This window comes from Scyliorhinus canicula, chromosome 1 (assembly GCF_902713615.1).
Source record: "Scyliorhinus canicula chromosome 1, sScyCan1.1, whole genome shotgun sequence".
Taxonomy (NCBI): Eukaryota; Metazoa; Chordata; class Chondrichthyes; order Carcharhiniformes; family Scyliorhinidae; genus Scyliorhinus; species Scyliorhinus canicula.
Genome location: NC_052146.1, coordinates 286,716,719 through 286,742,862, shown reverse-complemented (window position 1 = coordinate 286,742,862; position 26,144 = coordinate 286,716,719). Strand labels below are relative to the sequence as shown.

Here is a 26,144-nt window from a genome sequence, read left to right as displayed (position 1 = left end):
CATCGGAGGTTCTGACCGGTACAGTTCCTCGTAGAAGTCCCTAAAGACCCCATTTACTTCTGTCCCCTTCTGCACTACATTCCCACCCCCATCCGTCACTCCACCAATTTCCCTAGCCGCATCCCGCCTGCGGAGCTGATGCGCCAACATCCTGCTCGCCTTCTCCCCATACTCATATACCGCGCCCTGCGACCTCCTCCACTGTGTCTCTGCCTTTCTGGTGGTCAACAAGTCAAATTTGGCCTGCAAACTACGCCGTTCCCCCAGCAACCCCTCCTCCGGTGCCTCCGCGTATCTCCTGTCCACATCCAGGAGCTCCCCCACCAGTCTCTCCCTCTCCTTCCTCTCCCTCCTTTCCCTATGGGTCCGTATGGAGATCAGCTCCCCCCGGATCACTGCTTTCAGAGCCTCCCAGACCATCCCCACCCGGACCTCCCCCGTGTCGTTGGTATCAAGATACCCCTCAATACTTCTCCGAACCCTCCTACACACCTCATCAGCCAGCAGCCCCACATCCAGGCGCCAGAGCGGGCGCTGGTCCCGCGCCTCCCCCATCTCCAGATCAACCCAGTGCGGAGCATGGTCTGAAATTGCTATGGCCGAATACTCTGCATCCTGCACCTTCGGGATCAATCCCCTGCTCAGGATGAAAAAATCTATTCGGGAATAGACCCTATGGACATGGGAGAAAAAGGAATACTCCCGCGCTCTCGGCCTCCCAAACCTCCAGGGATCCACCCCTCCCATCTGGTCCATAAACCCCCTCAGTACTTTGGCCGCCGCCGGTCTACTACCCGTCCTTGAACTGGACCGGTCCAGTGGGGGATCCAGCACTGTGTTAAAGTCTCCCCCCATGATCAGGCCCCCTGCCTCCAGGTCCGGAATGCGGCCCAACAATCGCCTCATGAAGCCGGCATCATCCCAATTCGGGGCATATACATTAACCAGCACCACCTTCTCTCCCTGCAGCCTACCCTTCACCATAATATATCTGCCCTCCTTGTCCGACACCACCTCAGCCGCCTCGAAATAATTTATATATTTCAAACAGCAAAGGTGCCAACACTGATCCTGAGGAATGCCACTGGCCACAGCCCTCATTTCAGAAATGCACCCTTCCATGTCTTCTATGACCGAGCCAGTTATGTATCCATCTTGCCAGTTCACCTCTGAGCTCATGAAACTTCACCTTCTATACCAGTCTGCCATGAGGGACCTTGTGAAAGGCCTTGCTGAAGTCCATGCAGACAACATCCACTGCCCTACCCTCATCAATCATCTTCGTCACTTTCTCGAAAAACTTGATCAAGTTAGTGAGACATGATCTCCCCTTCATAAAACCATGTTGCCTCTCGCTAATACGTCTACTTATTTCCAAGTTGGAGTAAATCCTGTCTCGAATCCTCTCCAATAATTTTCCTACCACTGACGTAAGACTCACCGGCCTGTAATTACCTGGATTATCCTTGCTACCCTTATCAAACAAAGGAACAATATTGGCTATTCTCCAATCCTCTGGGACCTCCCCTGTAGCCAGTGGGGATAGAAATATTTCTCTCAAGGCCCCAGCAATTTCCTCACTTGCCCCTTTCAGTATTCTGGGGTATATCGCATCAGGCCCAGGGGACCTTGATGTTTTTCAAGACCCTCAATACCACCTCCTTTTTGATCTCAACATGATCCAAACTATCTACACACCCTTCCCCAGACTCATCATACACCAAGTCCTTCTCTTTGATGAATACTGCCACGCATAGGTTCCCTTCTCTGTCTTTGAGTGGGCCAACCCTCTCCCTGGCTACCCTCTTGTTTAATATGACTGTATAAGAATGTGTAAACCCCACACAGACAGTGACCCAGGGCCGGGATTTGAACCCGGGTCCTCAGTGCCGCAGTCCCAGTGCTAACCACTGTGCCATGTGCCACCCTAAAGGTCCCTTTTAGCCCTCCTGTATGTAATTAATGTGAAGTTTATTACAAAAAGCTTAGTATTGTAACTTTTGAAGGGAATAAGAATTAATATCTTTGCCAGTCATAGCACTTAAACAGTACTACAATAGGGGATTTTCATAGTAACTTCATTGTAGTGTTAATGTAAGCCTACTTGTGACACTAATAAAGATTATTATTCTAAAAAATTGAATCTAGCCATTTTACAGAAGGGAGCACGGATGACAAACCGAACAATCCCGCATATTGTATACTTTTAGCACAATGTAAATACAACTTGCAGTAATTTGGCGCAGCCACTATTTTAATTAATCAGCAGACCCATAGCGATCAGGATTGTGTAGATTAATTTTGGCCTAATTTTAATGAGTGCCACATCAAAAGTTGTGGGTTCAAGTCCCAACCCAGAGACTTCAGCATAAAACCCTAGTGCTCTACTGGGGTAGTGCTGCACTGTCGCAAGTGCTGCGGATAAGACATTGAACCTGTGTTCTCAGTTTGACATTAAAGATCACATTAAAGAATTTAGAAGGATGAGGGGGGATCTTATAGAAACATTTAAAATTATGAAGGGAATAGATAGATAGGATAGATGCGGGCAGGTTGTTTCCACTGGCGGGTGACAGCAGAACTAGGGGACATAGCCTCAAAATAAGGGGAAGTAGATTTAGGACTGAGTTTAGGAGGAACTTCTTCACCCAAAGGGTTGTGAATCTATGGAATTCCTTGCCCAGTGAAGCAGTTGAGGCTCCTTCATTACATGTTTTTAAGGTAAAGATAGATAGTTTTTTGAAGAATAAAGGGATTAAGGGTTCTGGTGTTCGGGCCGGAAAGTGGAGCTGAGTCCACAAAAGATCAGCCATGATCTAATTGAATGGCGGAGCAGGCTCGAGGGGCCAGATGGCCTACTCCTGCTCCTAGTTCTTATGTTGTTATGAGAAGTCTTTGGCAGGTAGGATCAAGGAAAACCCAAAAGCTTTCTATAGGTATGTCAGGAATAAAAGAATGACGAGGGTAAGAGTAGGGCCAGTCAAGGACAGTGGTGGGAAGTTGTGTGTGGAGGCTGAGGAGATAAGCGAGATACTAAATGAATACTTTTCGTCAGTATTCACTCAAGAAAAAGATAATGTTGTGTAGGAGAATGCTGAGACCCAGGCTATTAGAATAGATGGCATTGAGGTGCGTAGGGAAGAAGTGTTTGCAATTCTGGACAAGGTGAAAATAGATAAGTCCCCGGGGCCTGATGGGATTTATCCTAGGATTCTCTGGGAAGCCAGGGAAGAGATTGCTGAGCCTTTGGCTTTAATTTTTATGTCATCATTGGCTACAGGAATAGTGCCAGAGGACTGGAGGGTAGCAAATGTGGTCCCTTTGTTCAAGAAGGGGAGTAGAGATAACCCCGGTAACTATAGGCCGGTGAGCCTCACGTCTGTTGTGGGTAAAGTCTTGGAGAGGATTATAAGAGATACGATTTATAATCATCTAGATAGGAATAATATGATTAGGGATAGTCAGCATGGTTTTGTGAAGGGTAGGTCATGCCTCACAAACCTTATCGAGTTCTTTGAGAAGGTGACTGAACAGGTAGACGAGGGTAGAGCAGTTGATGTGGTGTATATAGATTTCAGTAAAGCTTTTGATAAGGTTCCCCAGGTCGGCTATTGCAGAAAATACGGAGGCTGGGGATTGAGGGTGATTTAGAGATGTGGATCAGAAATTGGCTAGTTGAAAGAAGACAGAGGGTGGTGGTTGATGGCAAATGTTCAGAATGGAGTTCAGTCACGAGTGGCGTACCACAAGGATCTGTTCTGGGTCTCGGCCTCGCGAACCTCCATGAATCCACCCTTCCCATCTGGTCCATAAACCTCCTCAGCACCTTAGCCGCCGCAGGCCTCCCGCTGTCTGCCACCACAATCGACGCCTCAAACGACACCCCCTTCCCCACCAGGATTGCCACCCCACCCCCCCGGTTTTTTGCATCCAGCCCCGAATGAAACACTTGGCCCACCCACCCCTTCCTCAACCTAACCTGATCCGCCACCTTCAGGTGCATCTCCTGAAGCATAGCCACGTCCGCCTTCAGCCCCTTCAGGTGTGCGAACACGCGGAACCTAGGGCCCCCCCTAGCTGCGTAACTCCAGTCATTGTACTTCCGTAAGTCAGCCGACTCCTGCTGACCCCGTCTGCTCCCACCACCCCAATTACCCTCCCCAGTGTCACACACCCATTCCCCCAATGCCGCCCCTGCTTCTCCAGCGCGGGAAAAAAGCCCGCGCCCCCATTCCAAGCCCCCCCCCCCCCCCCCCCCCCCCCCCAACCCAAAATGCGGTAAGACAGGCACATGACCCAACAGGGCCGCGAACCCCACCCAAACCTGCAACCAGTGAAATAATAAAAATCCCAACATGATATGATAAAACACCCAAGTAAACAGATAACAGTCCCAAAAAGAAGAAAAGAAAAAACAGTACAGCAAAAAAACATAATCGAATAGAACCAAAAAAAGCGAAAGGATATCAAGGAGGACAAAGCCTCCGGGCTGCGTACAACATTCCTCAGCCCCCAGTCTTCAGTTCAAGTCCAGCTTCTCTGCCTGGACAAAAGTCCAGGCCTCCTCCGGGGAGTCAAAATAAAGTTGGCGGTCTTTATAAGTGACCCACAGGCGTGCCGGCTGCAACAGGCCAAACTTGACCCCCTTCTTGTGGAGCACTGCCTTCGCCCGGTTAAACCCAGCCCTTCACTTCCGCACTCCAGTCCTGGTAGATCCTGATCTCCGTATTCTCCCACTTGCTACTCCTCTCCCTCTTCGCCCAACGAAGCACACACTCGCGGTCAACCAAGCGTTGAAAGCGGACCAGCACCGCCCTGGGCGGCTCGTTCGGCCTGGGCTTCCGCAACAGCACCCGATGGGCACCCTCTAGCTCCAGGGGTCCCCGGAACGATCTTGCGCCCATCAGCGAGTTCAGCATCAGGACCATGTAGGCCCCAAATCTGAACCTTCCAGCCCCTCCGGGAGGCCCAAAATCCGCAGATTCTTCCGGCGGGAGCGATTCTCGATCTCCTCCATTCTTGCCAACCATTTCTTGTGAAGCGCCTCGTGTGACTCCACCTTCACCGCCAGGCCCAGGAGTTTGTCCTTGTTCTTCGTAGCCTTCTGCTGCAGCTCCCGAATCTCCGCAGTCTGAGTCGCCCCGAGCTTGTCCAGCGATGCCCTCAGCAGCTCCAGGATCTCAGCCTTTAGTTACTGGAAGGAGCGCAGCAGCAGCTCCTGCTGCTCCCTCGCCCACTGCTGCCACGCTGCCGGTTCCCCGCCCGCCGCCATTTTGTCCTTTCTGCCTCGCACCACCTTCTGCTGCAAAGTTGATTTTCTGGTCGCTCCACTTCTAGTCCAGCCCATCCACCGGCCACCAAGCACAGAGGCTGCGTTCCCACCCAGGGAAAAGTCAAAACAGCACCGTTGCGGGCCCTTAAAAGAGCCCGAAAGTCCAAAAATAGCAGGAGCCACCGAACATGCGGCTTAGCACTGCATCGCCGCAACCAGAAGTCTCCATCATCCATTTCTTGATATCACGTGGAGTAAATTGAATTGGCTGAAGACTGACATCTGTATTTCTGGAATCACCCAGAGGCAGAAATGGATCATCCACTCGACACTTCTGGCTGAAGATTGCTGTCAATGCCTTATCTTATTAATAATAATAATAATTGCTTATTTTCACAAGTAGGCTTCAATGGAGTTATTGTGAAAAGCCCTGAGTCGCCACATTCCGGTGCCTGTTCGGGGAGGCCGGTATGGGAACTGGAAACATTTGCACTGTGTGCTGAGCTCCTCCGTTATTGAGGACAGTGAGATTTGTGGAGCCTTCTCCTCCAGTTGTTTAATTGTTCACCACCATTCATGGCTGGATGTAGCCGGACCACAGAGCTCAGATCTGAATTCGTTGGTTGTAGAATTTCTCAACTTTGTCTATTACTTGCTGCTTATGTTGTTTGGCACGCAAGTGGTCCTGTGTTGTAGCTTCACCAGGTTTGCACCTCCATTTTTTGTTATTAAGGGGCCATTTAGCGTGCCCAGTTTACCTACCCTGTGTTGCACGTTTTACTATGGGCGTAAAACGCGTTTATTGGAGTGTATTAACACGCCTCCGAGTTCGACGTGTGCTTAACACTGCTAGGCTCTGTTCTATGTAATTATTTAGCTCTGGAGTCGCCAGTTGCCGTATAGGCAACGTCACAAGTATTCCAAGGTCAAGTTCAAAGTAATAAAGACGATACACCGATTAGTCAAGTTCAAACGATCAATATTTATTATACAGTTAATAATAAATACTCATGCACGCACTAAGAGACTAAGCTATAACTAAACTTAAGCAAACAGAATACTTATCTAACAGGAACAGGCAAGGTCAGAGAACGAGGCCTTCGTCCTGGTTTTGTCTGCAGCCTTCAGCAAGCGTTCTGGTACTTGGGAGTCTAGTGGGCTTGGATCGCGTAGCGAGCGTTGAACTTACGGTTTCGGCGGCTGGTGCTCAACGGCTGGAGTCAGGATACCAGGTGTCAGTCGGAGCCGGAGCACGGGTTTAACAGACCGGACAACACGAGGTCCCTATCTTTTATAGGGGTTCCGTTGTCCTTCCCTCTTCTCGGGCGGGCTCTACCTATTGGATCAATTTCTTATCGATACTGGATTAATTCCCCAATGCGAGGGGGTCTCCGTGATGGAGGGGGCGTTTCTTATGTCCTTTTGTTTGGAGGTTTCTGGTGCCTCGATGTCTGGGTCTTGATTGGAATGTGTCCATTCAGAACCAAATGTATCTATTGTGTGGGTGTTCAAGTCTGATGGCCTCATTAGCATGCAAAGCGTTTTGCCATTTGCACCTAACTAAGGTCTTTTCACCTGAGCCCAAACTGGTTCCTGCTGCTGCAGAATGCAAACTGCTCTTTGCAGACTGCTGTTCTGGCTGAACTGTCTGTTTCTCAGCAGCCTTCCATTTTAGTTTGGCTCAGTGTCCATTTTGCGTGGCCAGCATGGCTACATTCCCTCCTTGTGATCCTCACAATCATACTATTGTGAAGGATCACCTATGTACTTTGCCTCCTTGTGTTCTGACCTCTTGCCAGTTCCTGTTCTACTCTGTTCTAAACTATGGGAAGAAGAGAAAAAAAATTTTAACTAACATTTCTACTTGGCCCTATGTCAAAGGGACATGCATTACTACAACTGGGAACCTCTACCTATCACTATTAACCTTAACCTTAACTTAAACATTTAATCACTCTAAACCTTAACCATTCACACCACAACATCACACTTCCCAACTCGGCAGTCGAGTATGGAACAATATAATACATGGCTGAATTTTATTTACAGAGTGTTGTAATCAGTGAGGGGTTGAGGGGTTTGGTGGAATCCGAAGATGGGGGATTGCACTCTATAGATGGGTGAGGTGCTGGAACGAGAGGCTCTCCTCTTCCATTTCCTCAACCTGAGGGTCTGCACTAGGATGATGAGGATCGCAATCACCAACAGTGATTCGATTATGTAGGACATGGAGTACCACGTCATGAATTTAGTACACCAGGTCTGAACCTCGCTGATCAGAGCTGAGCACTGGGGGTTTGCTGTAATGGACACATTTACGGTGGGGGTTGTGGGGGAAACGTGTCTTGTTTCCACACATATACATATGACATTAAATAGTAATAAGTGGGCTTCCATCATTTTGCTGTTCTTCTTCTTTCTCTTCCTTCTTCCTCCGGTATTGACAATCCTGGCTTCGACCTCTGTCTCGTCCTTTGAAACCTTTGGGATCAAGCACAGTATCTGTCAATACACAGTTTAAGACCTTTACTTGTTAGTGCATCTGTCTTTCAAAACCCAATTGACCCTTTAAAATGACTGGCTAAGTCACACCCTGTGACTCCCCTCATTTTTTTTTTCAAAAAGCGAATTTAAAGACCAGCATACACCTAACAATCCTTCCTTCTGCGAGCCGTCTCGCAGGCTTTGCTGATTTACCATCCGAATGTTCCCGGATGTAAATAGCATGTGGGATGGTGGCCGAAGGGCTACCTAACCTAAAATGAAAACAAACTTGGAAATAAACATCCGAATGAGTTGCGTATGGGCCGCTACGGGTACGAGTTGGATGGAATCCCCGGGTAGGGCGTGCTGTGCCATACCCGAGCTTGGCTGACCAAGGGTTGGTTCTCAGACAGGGCGGGTCCTCAGTGCCGTTTGTCCACTGCCTGAGTAACCTGGAGAAAACGGGTACGAATGTGTTGACCATGACTTGCAGCCTCTATTTCGCCGAATAGAGGGGCACCTAAAAACCAAGGGAGCCAAGATGCTCCAACTGAGGACATCACTGAAGTTCTCAGAGATATCTGCAGATAAACTATTTGGCGTGTGGCCGTACAACTTTGGAAAAGATCTCCAATCAAACCGAAGTTCTCAAAGGTATCTGCGGACAAGCTAACGTGTATGTGAGGTGGTCACAATCTTTTCAGCTGAAAAGAAGATGTCCATCCTCCAGCTGAACAATGTACAATCCTGAGACAAACAAACATAAAACGAAGACAAACATACGTGCAGGTTCCATCAGAAAGGACATCGTTTCCCTCAAACGATTCCTATCTTACATCATCTGGACACCTCACTTTGATTCTGCCTCTGTGAACAGGGTCACAAAGGGGTTGCCGTGTCGGGAGTCAGACACCGTGTCGTCCTGCTCTCCCGGATCCCACACCCTTGTGTGGATCAGGCATGCTATTTTGGAGTTGTGTGACCGGGGGTCACTTTCATCATTGCGGACAAGTCTGTAGGAATTGTCCCTGTGCCATTGTGTGGCGTCGAGTGTGTTGTCGGGGTAGTCGGGGTCGGGTGGTGGTTCGGGGTTTTTGAGGTAGGTGACTTCCATGGGGTCACTGGAGTCGGGGTCGTAGTTGGTGCAGTGTGGGCTGTATGGCTGTGTGCTGTCGCTGTCTTCAGAGTCAGTGTCTGTCCTACTGTCTCTGCTGTGGCAGCTTGTGGGCGTGTCGGGGCGTGGTCTGTAGTGGTCTGTGGGCGGAGTCGTGGGCGAGTCCGTGGATGAACTGGTCTGTGAGGGGGATGGTGGAAAAGTGTCTCTGGTGGGCGGGGTGAAGTGTTCTGCTGCATCCAGCAGGACATGGTGAGCATGGTTGGCCTGTGTTCCATATGCCTTTAACTGGTTTATATGGAACCACGCGGTCTTCCCATTAGGATACTTTATCCTGTAAACGGAGGGGCTAATTTTGTCCGAAATTGAGTAGGGACCGGAATATTTTGGAGCCAAAAAACTGCTGGGGTTATAAACAGATAACATTACCTGTTGCCCAACCTGGAATTCTGTGGTGTGTACGGTCTTATTGAAACAGGCAGTCCGTTGCTGTCGGCGTTTCCCTAGCTGGACTGCGGCTGCGAGCTGTGCAGACCTCACAGTCTCAACTAGATCTTTAACTGCCTTTTCATGTGTGAGGGCCGTCACTTCGGGGCTTGTCATGTCCAGTCCTAAAAGGAATTCTGTACCTTTCATAGGGCGTCCGGTCATGAGTGTATGTGGTGTGTATCCTGTAGATGTGGAGACAGTGTTCCTTATGAACATAAGTGCAAAGGGGAGCACTGAATCCCATGTGGAATTGTTCTCTTGAACCATTTTCCTAAGGGTAGTTTTTAGGGTCCGATTCATGCGCTCCACAATCCCGCTGGACTGTGGATGATACGCAATGTGGAAGTTCTGTTTGATTCCGAATATTGTCAGGACGTTCCTCATGACCCGTCCTGTAAAGTGAGATCCCTGGTCCGAATCGATACTTCGGGGTAAACCCCATCTCGTTAAGATGTGGTGGGTCAGGATCTTTGCAGCTGTCTTTGCTGTATTTGTTCGTGAGGGAAATGCCTCTACCCACTTGGTAAAGGTATCTATCACCACCAGAACGTATTTATAGCCATTCCTGCAAGGGGGCAATGGACCTATAAAGTCGATCTGGAGGTTTGTCCAAGGGCCGTTAACTGGGCGAGTATGCCGAAGTTGTGCTTTCTTAGAATACCGCTCCGGGTTATTCTGAGCACAAATCAGGCAATTCTCTATGTAGTGCGTTACATCATTCCTGAGATTAGGCCACCAACAGAGTTGCCTGAGGTGCCTCGTTGTTGCATCAATTCCCTGATGCCCGTGTCCGTCATGGAACAAGGCAATCATCTGATTCCTGTCCTGCTGTGGGACCACATAAAGTTGGTCCTTAATGATCACACCCTCATGTGTGGTCAGTGCGTGTTTAAAGTGCTCGTACGCAGGCACAAAGTTTCCCTTGAAAACCTCCCTGAGGTCTCCGTCCTGTTTCTGTGCTGCCACGAGGTCTTTAATATCAGTCTGTGAGACTTGTACTGCGCTCACAGGGGCGCTAGCTGGTGCGCTAGCTGGGGGGGTCCATAAGTGTCCTCTCCTGGAACCTGCCTTAGCCAATGCGTCGGCCTTTACATTCCCAGGGGGTGATGACCTATGGTGGCTTCTTACTTTTATTATGCCGAAGGTCCTGTCCTTCGCTTTCTCTAGGATATGCTGGAGTAAGGGGGCTGATGGAAGGGGTTTTCCGTCTGCGGAGACAAAACCTCGTGTCCTCCACAGGGGCAGAAAATCTGTTAGGCTATTGCATACATATAAGCTGTCTGAATATATGTCTGCTGGGCTGGGGAAAGAATCGGGGTGGTCCACTATGTACGCTATGGCTGCTAGCTCTGCTGCCTGCGCGCCTAAGTGACCTGGTAACTTAAGAGCTATCTCTTCGAGAGCGCGCCCCTGCGCGTCCTCTACATAGATGCCGCATCCTGTGATACGCTCACCATTTAAAACTGTGGAGGAACCGTCTACATAAATCCTCAAGGGTCCACACGTGTCTGTGGGCTGGGGGCTTTGTTTCGGGTTCCCTATCTTCCTGGGGGGTGTTTTGGCTAAAAAGGGTCCTGTGTTATGCAGGGGAGCTACAATTTCACAGTCATGGGGCTGTCCGGGGTATTGGAGGTTGTCTGCTAAGTATGTGTGTGTGCGTGTCCGTTTTACAGTAATGTCCTGTCCTTGTAAAAGTAGGGTCCACCTAGCTGCCCTAATCTGGCTAACTGAACCGTCCTTCAGTCGACCGTCTAGTAGTAGCTGTGTGGGTGTGTGTTCGGTCAGAATAGTAATGGGGTTGAGTCCGGTGATGTATGAGAAATACTGCACTGCCCAGAAGACAGCAAGGAGGTGCCTCTCACAGGCTGAAAATCCTTGTTCTACCGGGTCTAACAGTCGGGAGGCATAAGCCACTGGTCTTAGCTGCTCGTGCCGTTCCTGAAGCAACACGGCCGAGAGGGTCAGATCGGTGCTCGCTACCTCTATTGCGTACGGTGAAAGTTGGTCGGGGACTAGCAGCGCGGGTGCTGCACTAAGGGCTCGTTTCAACTCTTCCACAGCGCCTGTATGCTGCGGAAGCCATTCCCAGGGGGCTCCTTTCTTAAGGAGGTCTGAAAGTGGGGCGGCTTTTGTCGCGAATCCGTCGATGTGGTTCCGACAATAGCCAACCAGTCCTAAAAACGACCGGAGGGCTGATACATTCTGGGGAAGGGGCAATTTGACAATCGAATCAATTCTTTTGAATTCGATCTCGCGTTTGCCGTGCGTGATGACTGATCCCAAATACATCACTTTACTTTCCAATATTTGGGCCTTTTTCGGGTTAACTTTACAGCCAATTTCAGTTAAGAGTTCCAGGAGTTCGGCCAGAAGCGAAATGTGCTCTGCCTTTGTGTCTGTCTGCAGTAGTAGGTCGTCTACATACTGTACCAGACAATCGGGTCGGGAAAATTTTTCTAATCCACTTGCCAGCTGTCGGTGGAAAATGGAGGGTGAATTGTGGAATCCTTGTGGGAGGCATGTCCACGTGTACTGCTGTGTTTTAAAAGTGAATGCGAATTTGTATTGGCACGCTTTTGCCAATGGTATTGACCAGAATCCATTACTGATGTCCAATACCGTGAAGTACTTGGCGTTGAGACCCTGCTTGAGCATGGTCTCGGGACTAGTAGCTACCGTTGGGGCTACTGCGGGCGTTACTTTGTTGAGTTCCCGATAATCGATGGTCAGACGCCATGATCCATCGGGCTTCCTCACTGGCCAAATAGGGGCATTGTTGGTGGAGGCTACCGTTCTTAGTACACCTTGGTCCAACAAGCTGCCTATAACTTTTTCTATTTCCACCTCTGCCTCGAGGGGAAATCTATACTGCTTTTGCGGTCGGGGGTCCTGTCCGGTAACATGAACTTGTCCAGTCATTCTGCCACAGTCATGACGGTGACTTGCAAATGCTGTCCTGTGTTTGTTTAGTAGGGCCTTAATTTGTCTGTCGGTGTGGAGTGTAGTCAGGTCGAATGAGTACTCTCCCACTGCGCTAATCCGATTAGCGTAGTCTCCTACTGTGAGGGTGGCTGGGGCTCTGTCTGATCTCGCCATTCGCCAGACACACTGGTTCACTGGGTCGAACGACAAGCTATGAGCGTTCATAAAATCTATCCCCAGGATGTGCTCTGCTGTCCGGGGAAGATTTACTAAAACTACGGGGTGCCTTGTGCTAATGTTCCCTAGCTGGATCGCTACGGGTGCTGTAATATGTCCCTGCTGCGAGTGTCCGGTGAACCCGCTAAGTGTGATGGTGGAGGTGGTCGGCCACGTGTCTGCGTGTGCCGTGGTTGTGGAGTTAATGGTGGTGCGGGATCCTCCTGTGTCCCACAGTAACTCTATGGGCTTCCCTTTGACTTTTGCCGTGACTACGGGCCTCCCTGATGAGTCCCATAGTGTGTCACAGACCCAAGTGGGGGAGCCCGAACACCGTCAGGTCGTCTCGTCCACATTGGTGGGTCCTGACTGTACTGCTACATTGTGGATGGGTTTTGCCTTGTTGCGGTTCAGAGTGCCTGTCTGCTGGCCTCTCTGAGATCGCTGGGGTGCTTGGCACTCTTTTGCCCAATGCCCTAACTGTCCACAGTTATAGCATTCCTGTCCTTTCTGTTGAGGGCTGCTCTTGCCTTCATTTACCCATGCGGGCTTCTGGTGCTCTCTGACTGCTTGGATATCTGCAGCAGCCTGAGCCTCTTCTGGGGATCTAACCTTTCCTTTTGCCTGAAGCGATTGCTCCCAAGCGCGGGACAATCTTTTTAGGACCCATTTTTCGTTATGGGCCTCTTCTGAGGGGTCGTAATTATTGCAAGCGCTCTGTCCTGCTTCTGTTGCGTGTGAGATAATTGTGCGCGTCCACTTAACCATGTTTTCGCGGGTTAAATGCGCTCTATCTAGCTGTCCGAAAACTGCGCTGAAGTGAATCCACAGCCTTCCTGCGAATGCTGTGGGGTGTTCGGATCTCTTCTGCCTGCACTTATTCAATCCTTCTACGGGGTCACCTCTATTGTACCCGATGGCATCTAAAATGGCGGTGTGCATCTCCTCTAGGCTGCCTCCTGCCACGTTTTGTGGGTCGGGGAGGGCTGCCACTACACTCTGGTCTAAGCTCAGCACGGTGAGCTTAACCTGCTCTCTCTCATCCAGGCCGTACATGGTAGCCTGCTGTTTTACTTTAGCGAAAAACTGGTGGGGGTCTGCGGTGGGGAGGAACGGAGTGATCTTTTCACAAGCGTCCCTTAGCTGGGTTACTGTTAAAGGGGTGGTGTAAGTTATGTCTGGGGCGCCTTCTGATTCGGCTTTCCTCTGTGTGGTTACGGGATTCATGGGTGCGGTTATGGTCTGAGCTGTGGGGGGTTGGGGTGCCTGTCGTTTCTGGTGAGCTGCGGGCGCACATGTTCCCTGAACATAACGCTGCGCTGTCTCGCTTAATTCCTGCCAATCTGGGGCGTTTTCCCCATCTAACTGAGCTCCAAAGGTGCTTTGGAAGCCATTCTGCACCGAAAGCAGAGATTGCAATTCCGCAATCTGTTTCCTGCATTTCGCGTGGTCAACTGTGCTTTGTCTTTGTTCGGTCGTTGCAGCGTGGAGTGCTCTCAAAGCTGCTTTGAGATCCGAACATTGCCTCTGCAATGCCTCCACCTGCTTCTCCGATTCCTGTCTTATCAGAACGGCACGTTGCACGTCCTGATAGGCTTTCTCATACTGGGTCTGGGAACTGTTCAGATGAGCTAGACAAGACTGGTGAGCCCTCTTGGCATCATCCACCTCTCTATCCTTCTCTGCCAACTTCCCTTTTAATTCCAGGTTTTCTTTCTCGATGTCCCTGACATCGACCTTACTCATTCGGTTCCCTTCCTCTAAATCTGCCCGGAGCGTCCTGATGACCTCCTCTGCGCCTCGCAACTGTGCCAAGCAGGACACAATCGCCATCGGCTTGCGTGCTTTACCTAAACTCTTTTTGTGTATCTGAGAGAGGTTCTCCCACCAAGTATGACCTATACTTCCGGGACCTGTCTCCTCATTTGCACAAAACTCTTTCCAAAGGGGCCATCCCTTTCCCTGCAGATATTTGCGGAGTTCCAGCTCCCACGTGGGACACTGGCCTACTCTGCTACTGCTGCTGGTCGCTGCGACCACAAACTTTGCTGGATCCATCAGACGTTCCATTGCCTGCATGGCCATTTCCTCTGACTCTCTTTTTATAATTTGGAACAGGGGGTTGCTGGGGTGGTGTTTCGTGAAAAGGGTACGGCTTACGCTATTTTCCGATCACAAAACTACCGAAAGTCTGTCGCAACAAAAAGCTTTCAGTTTTACCTTACAGCCCTGTTAGTACGCATGCACTAAAACACACTTCCGAATTTCGCTTATTATTTTGAACACCTTGAATACTTGTGATCTCTTTCTTTCTCTGCAATTTGGAGTTCTAATTCAAATTTCAGGGTCCTGGACACTGTGGTGTTTCCACTTACAACAGGGTCCCGGCGGAGTCGCCACTAAATGTTGCACGAAACACAGTTCCTCAAGGTTTCAAAGTAATAAAGACGATACACCGATTAGTAAAGTTCAAACGATCAATATTTATTATACAGTTAATAATAAATACTCATGCACACACTAAGAGACTAAGCTACAACTAAACATAAGCAAACAGAATACTTATCTAACAGGAACAGGCAAGGTCAGAGAACGAGGCCTTCGTCCTGGTTTTGTCTGCAGCCTTCAGCAAGCGTTCTGGTACTTGGGAGTCTAGTGGGCTTGGATCGCGTAGCGAGCGTTGAACTTACGGTTTCGGCGGCTGGTGCTCAACGGCTGGAGTCAGGATACCAGGTGTCAGTCGGGGCCGGAGCACGGGTTTAACAGACCGGACAACACGAGGTCCCTATCTTTTATAGGGGTTCCGTTGTCCTTCCCTCTTCTCGGGCGGGCTCTACCTATTGGATCAATTTCTTATCGATACTGGATTAATTCCCCAATGCGAGGGGGTCTCCGTGATGGAGGGGGCGTTTCTTATGTCCTTTTGTTTGGAGGTTTCTGGTGCCTCGATGTCTGGGTCTTGATTGGAATGTGTCCATTCAGAACCAAATGTATCTATTGTGTGGGTGTTCAAGTCTGATGGCCTCATTAGCATGCAAAGCGTTTTGCCATTTGCACCTAACTAAGGTCTTTTCACCTGAGCCCAAACTGGTTCCTGCTGCTGCAGAATGCAAACTGCTCTTTGCAGACTGCTGTTCTGGCTGAACTGTCTGTTTCTCAGCAGCCTTCCATTTTAGTTTGGCTCAGTGTCCATTTTGCGTGGCCAGCATGGCTACACCTGCACATCTTTGGGTTGTGGGGGTGAGACCCATGCAGACAAGGAGAATGTGCAAACTCAATACGGACAATGATGTGGAGCTGGGATCGAACCTGGGTCCTCGGCGCTGTGAGGCAGCAGTGCTAACCAATGTGCCACCATGCTGCCGACACCTCATTTTTAGGTGTGCCTAATGTTGATCCTGACATTCCCTGCACTCTTCATTGAACCAGAGTTAATCTCCTGTTGTGGTAATGGTAGAGCGGGGAATATGCCAGGCCATGTGGTCACAGATTATGGTTGTGTACAGTGCTGCTGCTGATAGCCCACAGCACCTCATGGTCTTGAGTTGCTAGATCTGTTTGAACTCTATCCTATTTAGCAAGGTGGCAAGGCCACACAACCTGATGGAGGGTATGCTCAATGTGAAGACGGGACTTCTTCTCTGCAAGGACTGTGTGTTGTCACTGTGACCGATGATGATGTCAAGTAGTTTTCCCCTTAAGTAAGCTGTCAGGATGGCCGAGTTGTCTAAGGCGCCAGACTTGAGCAGTATCCTTCATGGATATTGAGGACTTAATGATTTCTGATCCCTTTCTAGGGTCATTGGTTCAAATCCCACTCCTGACATCCCTCTTTATGCGCAGCATGGTAGCACAAGTGGATAGCACTGTCGCTTCACAGCGCCAGGGTCCCAGGTTCGATTCCCTGCTGGGTCACTGTCTGTGCGGAGTCTGCATGTTCTCCCTGTGTCTGCGTGGGTTTCCTCTGGGTGGTCCGGTTCCTCCCACAGTCCAAAAATGTGCAGGTTAGGTGGATTGGCCATGATAAATTGCCCTTAGTGACCAAAAAGATTAGGAGGGGTTATTGGGTTACGGGAATAGGGTGGAAGTGAGGGCTTAAGTGAGTCGGTGCAGACTTGATGAACCGAATGGACTCCTTCTGCACTGGTTCTATGTTCTTGTTGGTTCTCTTCCCACCTGCTGCAGTCCCAGTCAAGCAGATATGTCCTTCAGAGGGGCAGCACGGTGGCACAGTGGTTAGCATTGCTGCCTCACGGCGCCGAGGTCCCAGGTTCGATCCCGGCTCTGGATCACTGTCCATGTGGAGTTTGCACATTCTCCCCGTGTGAGTTCCGCCCCCACAACCCAAAGATGTGCAGGGTAGGTGTATTCGCCACGCTAAATTTCCCCGTAATTGGGTAAAATTAATATAGAGTTTTATACACTCTAAATGTATATTTAAAAAAAACACGTCCTTCAGGAACTGACCAGCTCAGTCTGTACTGCTACTATCAAGCCACTCTTGGTGATGGACATTGATGTCTCCTACCTAGGGTACATTCTGCACCCTAAGTCCCATAACCAAACACAAAAATATTCCCTGCTCGTGAATAATTTAATCCCATCATGTAAACTACTGTAGATGTCTCATCTCCATAAAGTAACGCAGTAAGGTCACGCGCTGAGGACCCAGGATTGATCCTGGCTCCCAGTCACTGCCCGTGTGGTGTTTGCACATTCTCCCTGTGTCTGCATGGGTCTCGCCCCTACAACCAAAGATGTGAAGGGTTGGTGGATTAGCCATGCTAAATTTCCCCTTAAAAGAAGGCAGCAGGGGCCATCCATTGTTTTACCACTTCCAACACTGCTGAAATTAAATAAACATCGGCTATCCTTTGGCAGTTATTTCTGGTCTGTTTACCAGCTTCTCAACAGGTGTTTACAGTCATCCTACATTTAACAATTTAAACTCATACTAAAAGTTAATTACGAAAGCATATGAATCTGAAATTAGACATTTTCAATGTCTCATGTGCCAATATTGGTCTAAATTAACCAGTAGAATAGTAATTTAAATAAGTTAAATATAAAAATGGTATCTGTTGTTTGATGTGTTGCATTTGCAAACAATTTTGTAAAATCAATGAAGAAGACATGCTTACATATAATTTATTTATAAGAAACCAGATGTTTATTGAAGGATTTTGGCTTTTATGTTAAATGGTTCGTCATTTGGAGAATTGTTTTTGTATTCCACAAACAATGTAAAATATATCCTGCAAGATGAAACGTTTATCTCTGCTGACTGAATTAATTTACAATATTTCTGAAGGATTAGAATATCTAAACATTTCATTCTAATGCATTAAATCATAAAAGATTTGGTAGAGAGTAGGATACTATTTAAATTTTTTTTTAGATCCTTTTTTCCTATTAAGTTTCACAGGTGAGAAATAACTCCATACATCAACCTCTTGCACCACCACGAATTCCAACTTGGTGTGAGTTCAACTCCGGAAAAGAGAATCAGGTTAGTGGATTTTTGTTTGCTATTGGCACAATAGAGAGTACAGTAGAGAGAGGGATGCAGCTCAAGGTTTGCAATAAGAACTGGGTTTGTGTTGTTCCTCGAGTCTTAATAAAGCTCATAGTCTCAAATGTGGAGAAGATGCTTTATTGTGAATTCGTTCTCTCTTCAGAGCTTAACCTACGGCTACCTCAAATGCTACTAGCTGGTGTGTCTGTGTCCTGCTACCAGTTCTGCCTTCCGTGAAGTGTGTCCTCACTTCCTGTCCCGGTGTATTTGTATGGCTCTCCCGTGCTCCCTCTAGTGTTTGCTCAGTTGTATTGCATCTAGTTAACTTGTGATCACCACAGGGTTGATAGGTCAAAAACGTGGAATATTAATATACAATGATTAGAATAAACTTAGAATAACAAACATGCAATTTTCATTTTCCTGACAATGTGATGAAACAATAAAATAAGAAGTTAACAGGATGAATAGACTTTGCAGTGCACTGGTCAAACCATACTCTGGCTGATCTCAAAGTGGTGATTTATAGAGAAAGAACAGATAATCTAAACTTGGTAGTCTGGATGCACGGCAGTTCAGTCGGATTCTGTGGTGTACTTAAAATATTACATAGACAGCTATGGGATCCCATAATCAACAAATCAGATCTAAGCTTGCAGTCCTCAACAATAGGGAAACCCAACATATTGATGCAAAGACAAGGCCTTGCAACCATCTTCATTCAGAAGTGCCAAGTTGGTGATCTGTCTCGTGCTCTTCCTGAGGTCCCAGCACCACAGATGCTAATCTTCAGCCAATTCAATTCACTTCATGCGATGTCAAGAAACTACTGAAGGCAATGCATACTGCAAGAACTATGAGCTATAATGACACCTTGGCAAGGTACTGAAACTGTTTGCTCCATAACTAGCCGTGCCCCTAACCAAGCTGCTCCAGTACAGCTACAACACTGGCAACAACCCAACAATGTGAAAAATCGCCCAAGTAGGACCTATTCACAAAAAGCAGGACAATCTAATCTGGCCAACTGCCATCACATCAGCACCTCTCGAACATCAGCAAATGGATGGAAGATGTTGCTGCCAATCCTATCAAGCGGCACTTATACAGCAACAAGTTACTCACTTATGTACAGTTTGTGTTCCAGCAGAACTACGATGCTCCTGATCTGATTATTGCCTTGGCCATTAGAGCTGAACTCTGCTGGAGATGAAAGTGACTGACCCTGACATCAACAAGAAAGCATTTGACCAATTGAGGTGTCAAGGAACCCTGGCAAAATTGTAGTCAATTGGAATTGGGGAAAACTCTTCCGCTGGTTAGAGTCATACCTAACACAATGGAAGATGGTTGTGGCTGTTGGAGGCCAATATCTCAGTCCCAAGACATCACTGCAGGAACTCCTCCAGGTAGTGACCTAGACCCAGTGATCTTCAGCTGCTTAATCAATGACCATCCCTCATTATATGGTCAGAACTGCTGATGCTGATGATTTGCACAGTGTTCAGTGCCATTCACACCTCATAAGATACTGAAGAGGTTCATGTCTGTATGCAGTAGGACTTGAACAATATGAGGCAGGTACATTCATGTCACACAAGTACCAGGCAATGTCTGTCTACAACAATCCAAACATCTCCCCATAACATTCATTGACATTACTATCACTGAATACACCACTAGCAATATTCTGGTGATTACCATTGATCAGAAAGTAAAGTGGACCAGCAATTTACAAATACTGTAGCTACCAGAGCAGGTCAGAGACTGTGAATTCTGAGGCAAGTATCTCACTCCCCAAAGCCTGTCAGCCATCTACAAGGCACAAGTCAGGAGTGATGGAATACTCTTTCACTTGCCTGGATGAGTGTGGTTCCAGTAACACAGAAGAAGCTAGACATCATCCAGGGAAACATGCTGACACAGTGGTTAGCATTGCTGCCTCACGGTGCTGAGGTCCCAGGTTCGATCCCGGCTCTGGGTCACTTTCTGTGTGGAGTTTGCACATTCTCCCCGTGTTTGCATGGGTTTTGTCCCCACAACCCAAAGATATGCAGGCTAGGTGGATTGGCCACGCTAAATTGCTGCTTAATTGGAAAAAATTAATTGGGTATTCTAAATTTTTATATTTAAAAAAAAAGAAGCTGGACTTCATCCAGAACATAGCATTCGGCTTGATCAGCACCCAGTCCACCAACTTTGTCCACCATCGATGTACAGTGGCAGCTGTATGTAAGATGCACTGCGGCAACTCAACAAGACTTCTTCGAGACCCCTTCCAAACCCCAGAAGACAAGGGCAGCAGATGCAAGTTCCCCTCCAAGTCACACATCATCCTGTCTTGGAACTATATTTACATTTGTTCAGTGTTGCTGGATCACAATCTTGGAGCTCTCTTCCTAACTGCATCGTGGGTCTGTTTACACCAGATGGAATGCAGTGGCTCAGGAAGGTGGCTCACCATCCTTCTCCAGGGCAATTATTGACGGATGATTAATGCTGGTAATGTTCACCTGCCATGAATAAAAAAAAAAATGTGAACCAGGTAAGGTATGCCCCAATTAATGCTTTGAATAGAAAGCAAGCAAACGGTAGTCAAACATGCTTTGAACAGATATTGGGAAGTACTTATTTTCCCCAAAGAATGATAAATACTTGGAATAATCTACCAGGCAAAGTACTTAAAGGTTAAGGACATTATTGTTGCAATGGGAATTTGGAATCTGGAGCAATGGACTTCGATAAACATAATAGTCTATTATTATTCCTGAATTCTGTTCTTAACTGAGGATTACTTGGCATTCTAACAAGTAATGCAGCAAAGTGAAGTGACAAATCTAATCATAATTATCGATGAGCAAAATATGTTTACATGGGAAAAGTTAAGATGAATAAGTATGAACCTAGCAACATAAATGACTTCCTGAATCAGCTTCTTGAGGTTATCTCCTGAGGCCTAGACTAATGATCAGTAACTTGCCAATGAAATTGATGTGTAAAAGCAATGCTAGCTTTTTAAAATTGGTGCTTTCTCTCCCAATTACAGTCTTCAAATAGGAGGGGGATTGAGACTTTGTTTCATCATCCTGCAGAATTTCATCAGTGTGATGCCTATACCAAATACTCCATAGCCCCAAAACAATTAGGATATTCATCCATGCCAACTAGTCAAAATCTTCAGAACATCCCAAATCAGGACAGTGATGACAGTCAAAAGCAGTATGAGAACAGCAGCACAAGCAGCCCTGAAGCACCATCTGAAAGCAATAGAAAACCAATTCTCCGGAGAAAAGTATTACGGTATGTAAAATGAAAGCATTTGTGACCCAAAATGCACTTTTTGGTGAGATGAGATTTGAGAAAATTGAATATATTGTATATGTATATCTTGAATGGATTTTTAAAAAAGGTATCACTAAATTCAACATTTCGTGCATATTTAAAAAACTATGAATTATTTAGTGTGAGAACAAAAATGACTTTGGTAAGGAATAGATTGTAATTTAATTAGTGCTGTCTCAACTACGTTAAGTGTTGAAATGTTTGATTCCTGAATTTCAAAACACATTTGGACACATTTCACCTGTAGAATTGAGAGCTGAACAATGTCTTTACATATGGATTATGTGTACCGGACCCCTTGGATTGGATTCTCCGCACCCCGACACCAAAATCACGGCCAGCACCGGGGCGGAGAATCCATTTCCCCACACAGGACCAGCGCCGGTTCCCCGATTCTGCGGGTCCCGAAAAACAGCATACTCAGAGTACCTACCTGCGGCTACTGCTGGAGGCCCGCGCTTCATATCACCTACCTGCGGCCATTGCCGGAGGCCTGCTCCACCATTCTCCGCCCCTGTCTGGCTGAAGCCCCGACGACGTGCATCACTCATGGTCCTGCTGTTTGGGATACTAGCATGACCACTGCGGACTCGGTCCGTGGCCATCCTGGTCGGGGGCGGGCTGATCGGAGGGCAGGGGGGCCTTATATGCGGCCGGCAATGTTTGGGCGGGCGGTCAGGGTTGGGCGCACGGCCCTTGGGAGGTCTATTTTTAATGTACAGCTCCGTAGACCAAGTCCGCGATGGAGCACGGTGAGGCCGCCACCGTGTGCATGCGCGGCTTCCGACCTGGAAGTGCGGGGGCCTGAATCTGCAGGAAAAGCTGCTAGGTTTTTGCCGGATCCCTGCTAGACCCCTGAAGGGCTAGGAATATGTCCACAGTTTTTACGACAGCATGGGGACATAGTCCCAAAAACAGAGAATCCAGCCCCTATCTGATGTCCCAAAATCTGGAAGGACCTGAAAAGTAATCTGGTGCCCTGGGTAGAAATTTGAATGAAACAATTTTACTCCTACTTTTATGTATTACAAGTCCATGCTAGGCCTAGGACCCAAAATCTAATAAAACCCCTAAATCGTAGTATATGGAACAAAACCAGAACCTTGTTGCATTGTATTTGCAGAGCTGAAATGTTCTTAAGTTCTCAGAATTAAATAGCTGTGATACAAATCTGGAAATTGTCAGGGTTTTGTTTTTCTAAACAGCAGATGACATGGTCAAATAAGCTTTGTTAATAGCTAGTTATTTATCTTATTTGTTCTGCAGAAAGGATTTTCCCCTCTTTGACCGTTCCCTGAGCCATGCACTTTCAATCACTCGTGGCTTAGAGTGATGGCTGATTCAGCATGACTTTCAGTATTCATACAGAATTTCTCTACAACTACGATAGTGGAGCAAATAGCAGAAACTTTGTCTAAAGTCCTACCAATCATAATTCCAGCTGCTTAAAACTTCAGTTATAGGAACTTCCAACTATAGGAACAATTTATTTTTGCCATAGTCTGTTTAATTACGGTTGAATTGTGATGCCCTGCAAGGATCTATGTTGGGGCCTCAACTATTCACAATATTTATTAATGAGTTACATAATGTGATAGAAATTTGCCAATGCTGCAAAGATAGGTAGCATTGTAAGCAGCATAGATTGTAATGTAAAATTACAAAAGAAAGCTGATAAATTAGTGAATGAGCAAAAATGGGGCAAATAGATTTCATTGTTCATCATGTTACGATGATTTTGTGAACAGTTACAATAAATAATCCAAAAGGTTAATGGAATGCTGGCGTTTACATCTAGAGTACAAGGGGGTAGAGGTCATGCTTCAGCTATACAAAATTCTGATTCAACCACAATTCTGGAACCATGTTTTAGGAAGCATAGATTGGCCTTTGAGTATCTGGACTCTGAACGATTAAGCTACAAGGAGAGATTACACAATGTGTTCACTAAATTTTAGAAGATCTAGGGATGATTTAATCAATGCTTTCAAAAAATTTAGAAGAACAAATGCTTTAGATTGAAATTATTTCTACTAGTTTGCGGAGTCTAGGGCTCAGGGTCTTAATTTAAAAATGAGAGCCAGACTTTTTAGAAGTGAGATTAGGAAACATTTCTGCCTCCTTGTATGTAGAGAAGTTTGTAATGCTCTTACTGATAAATCGATTGTAAATTTAAAATCTGAGATTGATGTATCTAATTCCTTGAAATTAAATAACGTTTTGGCCTCAACTAATAATAAACTTTATTAGTGTCACAAGTAGGCTCACATTAACATTGCGATGAAGTTGTGAAAACCCCCTAGTCGCCACACTCTGGTGCCTGTTCGGGTACACTGAGGAAGAATTCAATGTCCAGTTCACCTAACCAGCACGTCTTTTGGGACTTGTGGGAGGAAACTAGAGTGGCCGGAGGAAACCCACACAAACCTGGGAAGAACGTGCAGATTCCGCACAGTGACTCAAGCTGGGAATCAAAATCAGGTCCCTGGCACTGTGAAGCAACCGTGCTAACGGCTGTGTTCTGTGGTAGTGAATTCTGCAGATTCACCCTCTCTGGGTGAAGAAATTTCTCCTCATCTCAGTCCAAAAGGGTTTACCCCCTTATCCTCAAATTATAACCCCTGGTTCTGGACTCTCCCACCATTGGGAATATTCTTTCTGAATCTACCCTGTTTAATCCTGTTAGAATTTTATAAGTCTCTATGTGATCGCTTTCACTCTTCTAAACTTCAATGAATATAATCCTAACTGACTTAGTCTCTCCTCGTATGACAGCCTCGCCATCCCAAGAATCAGCTTTGTAAACCTTCGCTGCACTCCCTCCACATCAAGAATATCCTTCCTCGGATAAGGACACCAAAACTGCACACAATACTCTACATGTGACATCACCAATCCCCTATACAATTGCAGTAAAAATCCCTATTCATATACTCAAATCCTCTTGCAATGAAGGCCAAATATCATTTGTCGCCTTTACTGCCTGCTGTACCTGCGTGCGTACTTTCCATGACTGATGCACAAGTACACCAAGGTTTCGCTGAGTATCCACCCCTCTCTATTTGCACCCATTCAAATAATTATTTTCCTTTCTATTTTTGCTACCAAAGCGGATAACCTAACATTCATCCACATTATACTGTGCCTACCATGCATTTGCCTACTCACTCAGTCTGTCCAAATCTCACTGAGGCATCTCTGCATCCTACTCACAGCTCACCCTCCTACCCAACTTTGTATCATCTGCAAATTTGGAGACAATACATTTAGTTCCTTATCCAGTATAATGTATTGTAATTAATATATAATGTGAACAGTTGGGGTCCCAGCACAGATCCACTAGTGGCTGCCTGCCAATCAGAAAAAGACCCATTTATTCCATCTCTTTGCATCCTCTCTGCTAACTAGCTGTCTATTAAGATAGATAGATAAAGGGTTCTGAAGGGATTTGAAAGGCTCGACACTGAGGTTGAAGAATAAGGGGATTAAGGGTTATGGTGTTCGGGCCGGAAAGTGGAGCTGAGTCCACAAAAGATCAGCCATGATCTCATTGAATGGCGGAGCAGGCTCGAGGGGCCAGATGGCCTAGTTCTTATGTTCATATGTTTCTTTGGGCTAGGGAAATAGAGTGTGGACAGACAGTCTCGGAATAAAGCGCTGAGCATTTAGGAGATTTTTATTTTTTTATTCACTTGCAGGATGTGGGTGTCATTGTCTAAGACAAAATTTATTCCCATCTGTAATCGCCCTTGAGAAGGTGTTGGTGAGCTGCCGTTTTGAACCACTGCAGTCTATATAGTGTAGGTATATCCACAGTGCGCTTAGGGAGGGAATTCCAGGATTTTGACCCATTGACAGTGAAGGAATGGCAATATGTTTCCAAGTCAGGATGGTGAGTGGCTTGGAGGTATCTGTTGCCCTTGTCCTTCCAGATGGTAGCAGTCGTGGGTTTGCAAGATTCTGCCTAAGGTATCCTTGATGGCAGTGCATCTTGTGGATGAGTAACTTCATCATTCAAAGGATTGTGGATCTTTGGAATTTTCTACCCCAGTTGGTTTTGACTACTCTACTGTGGAATATATTTAAGGCTGAAGTAGACAGACTTTTTGTGTATCAGGGAATTAAAAGATTTGGGCAATGGGCAGGAAGGTCATGCCATGATATTGAATAGTGTAGCAGGCTTTGGAAGCTGTATGATCTATTCCTGCTGCTAATTCCTGTGTTATTGGGCCAGAATGACTCTGGAATGACTCACATCACCAGATTGGCACTCCGCTCCTTTTTACTTACCCAAGTCGGGAGCTGCACATTTTTTTGCCCAGTCTTCCGACTTTGGTCTGGTCAGAAATGTGCAGCACAGCATTTCCAGAATCCTGCAAGTCCTGGACAACAGCTGCTGTAATCCAGCTAAATTTAGAGGTCCCAGCCAATTGAGAAGGTAGATAGATGGGTGAGGGATTAGGGTGGTCGGGAAGGGGTGTGGTGTCGGAATGCAGGGTGGTGGTCGGGGAAGGATATTTTTGGGGGCAGTTGAGGATGGTGGGGCTAGTCTGGGGGTTGGGGAGGTGGTGATTGGGAACGTTGCCCTGGGTTGTGTGGGGGCTGGTTTAGCTCACTGGGCTAAAACGCTGGCTTTTTTAGCAGACCAAGCAGACCAGCAGAACGGTTCGATTCCTGTACCAGCCTCCCCGGACAGGCGCTGGAATGTGGCGACTAGGGGCTTTTCACAGTAACTTCATTGAGGCCTACTCGTGACAATAAGCGATTATCAATTTTATCAATTATCAGTA

The 26,144-nt window shown here is 47.1% G+C and overlaps 1 protein-coding gene across 3 annotated transcripts in view; it reads left to right on the top strand.

Annotated features, from left to right (window-relative positions):
- Positions 1–26,144, top strand: part of si:dkey-23f9.4 (hydrolethalus syndrome protein 1 homolog) — a 45,728-nt gene that overhangs the window by 5,496 nt on the left and 14,088 nt on the right. For all 3 annotated transcript variants that reach the window (XM_038814667.1, XM_038814676.1, XM_038814684.1), the window contains exons 4-5: positions 17,915–18,006; positions 21,059–21,312. In XM_038814667.1, the coding sequence (XP_038670595.1) occupies positions 17,915–18,006; positions 21,059–21,312 (346 nt within the window). The remainder of the gene's footprint in view (positions 1–17,914; positions 18,007–21,058; positions 21,313–26,144) is intronic.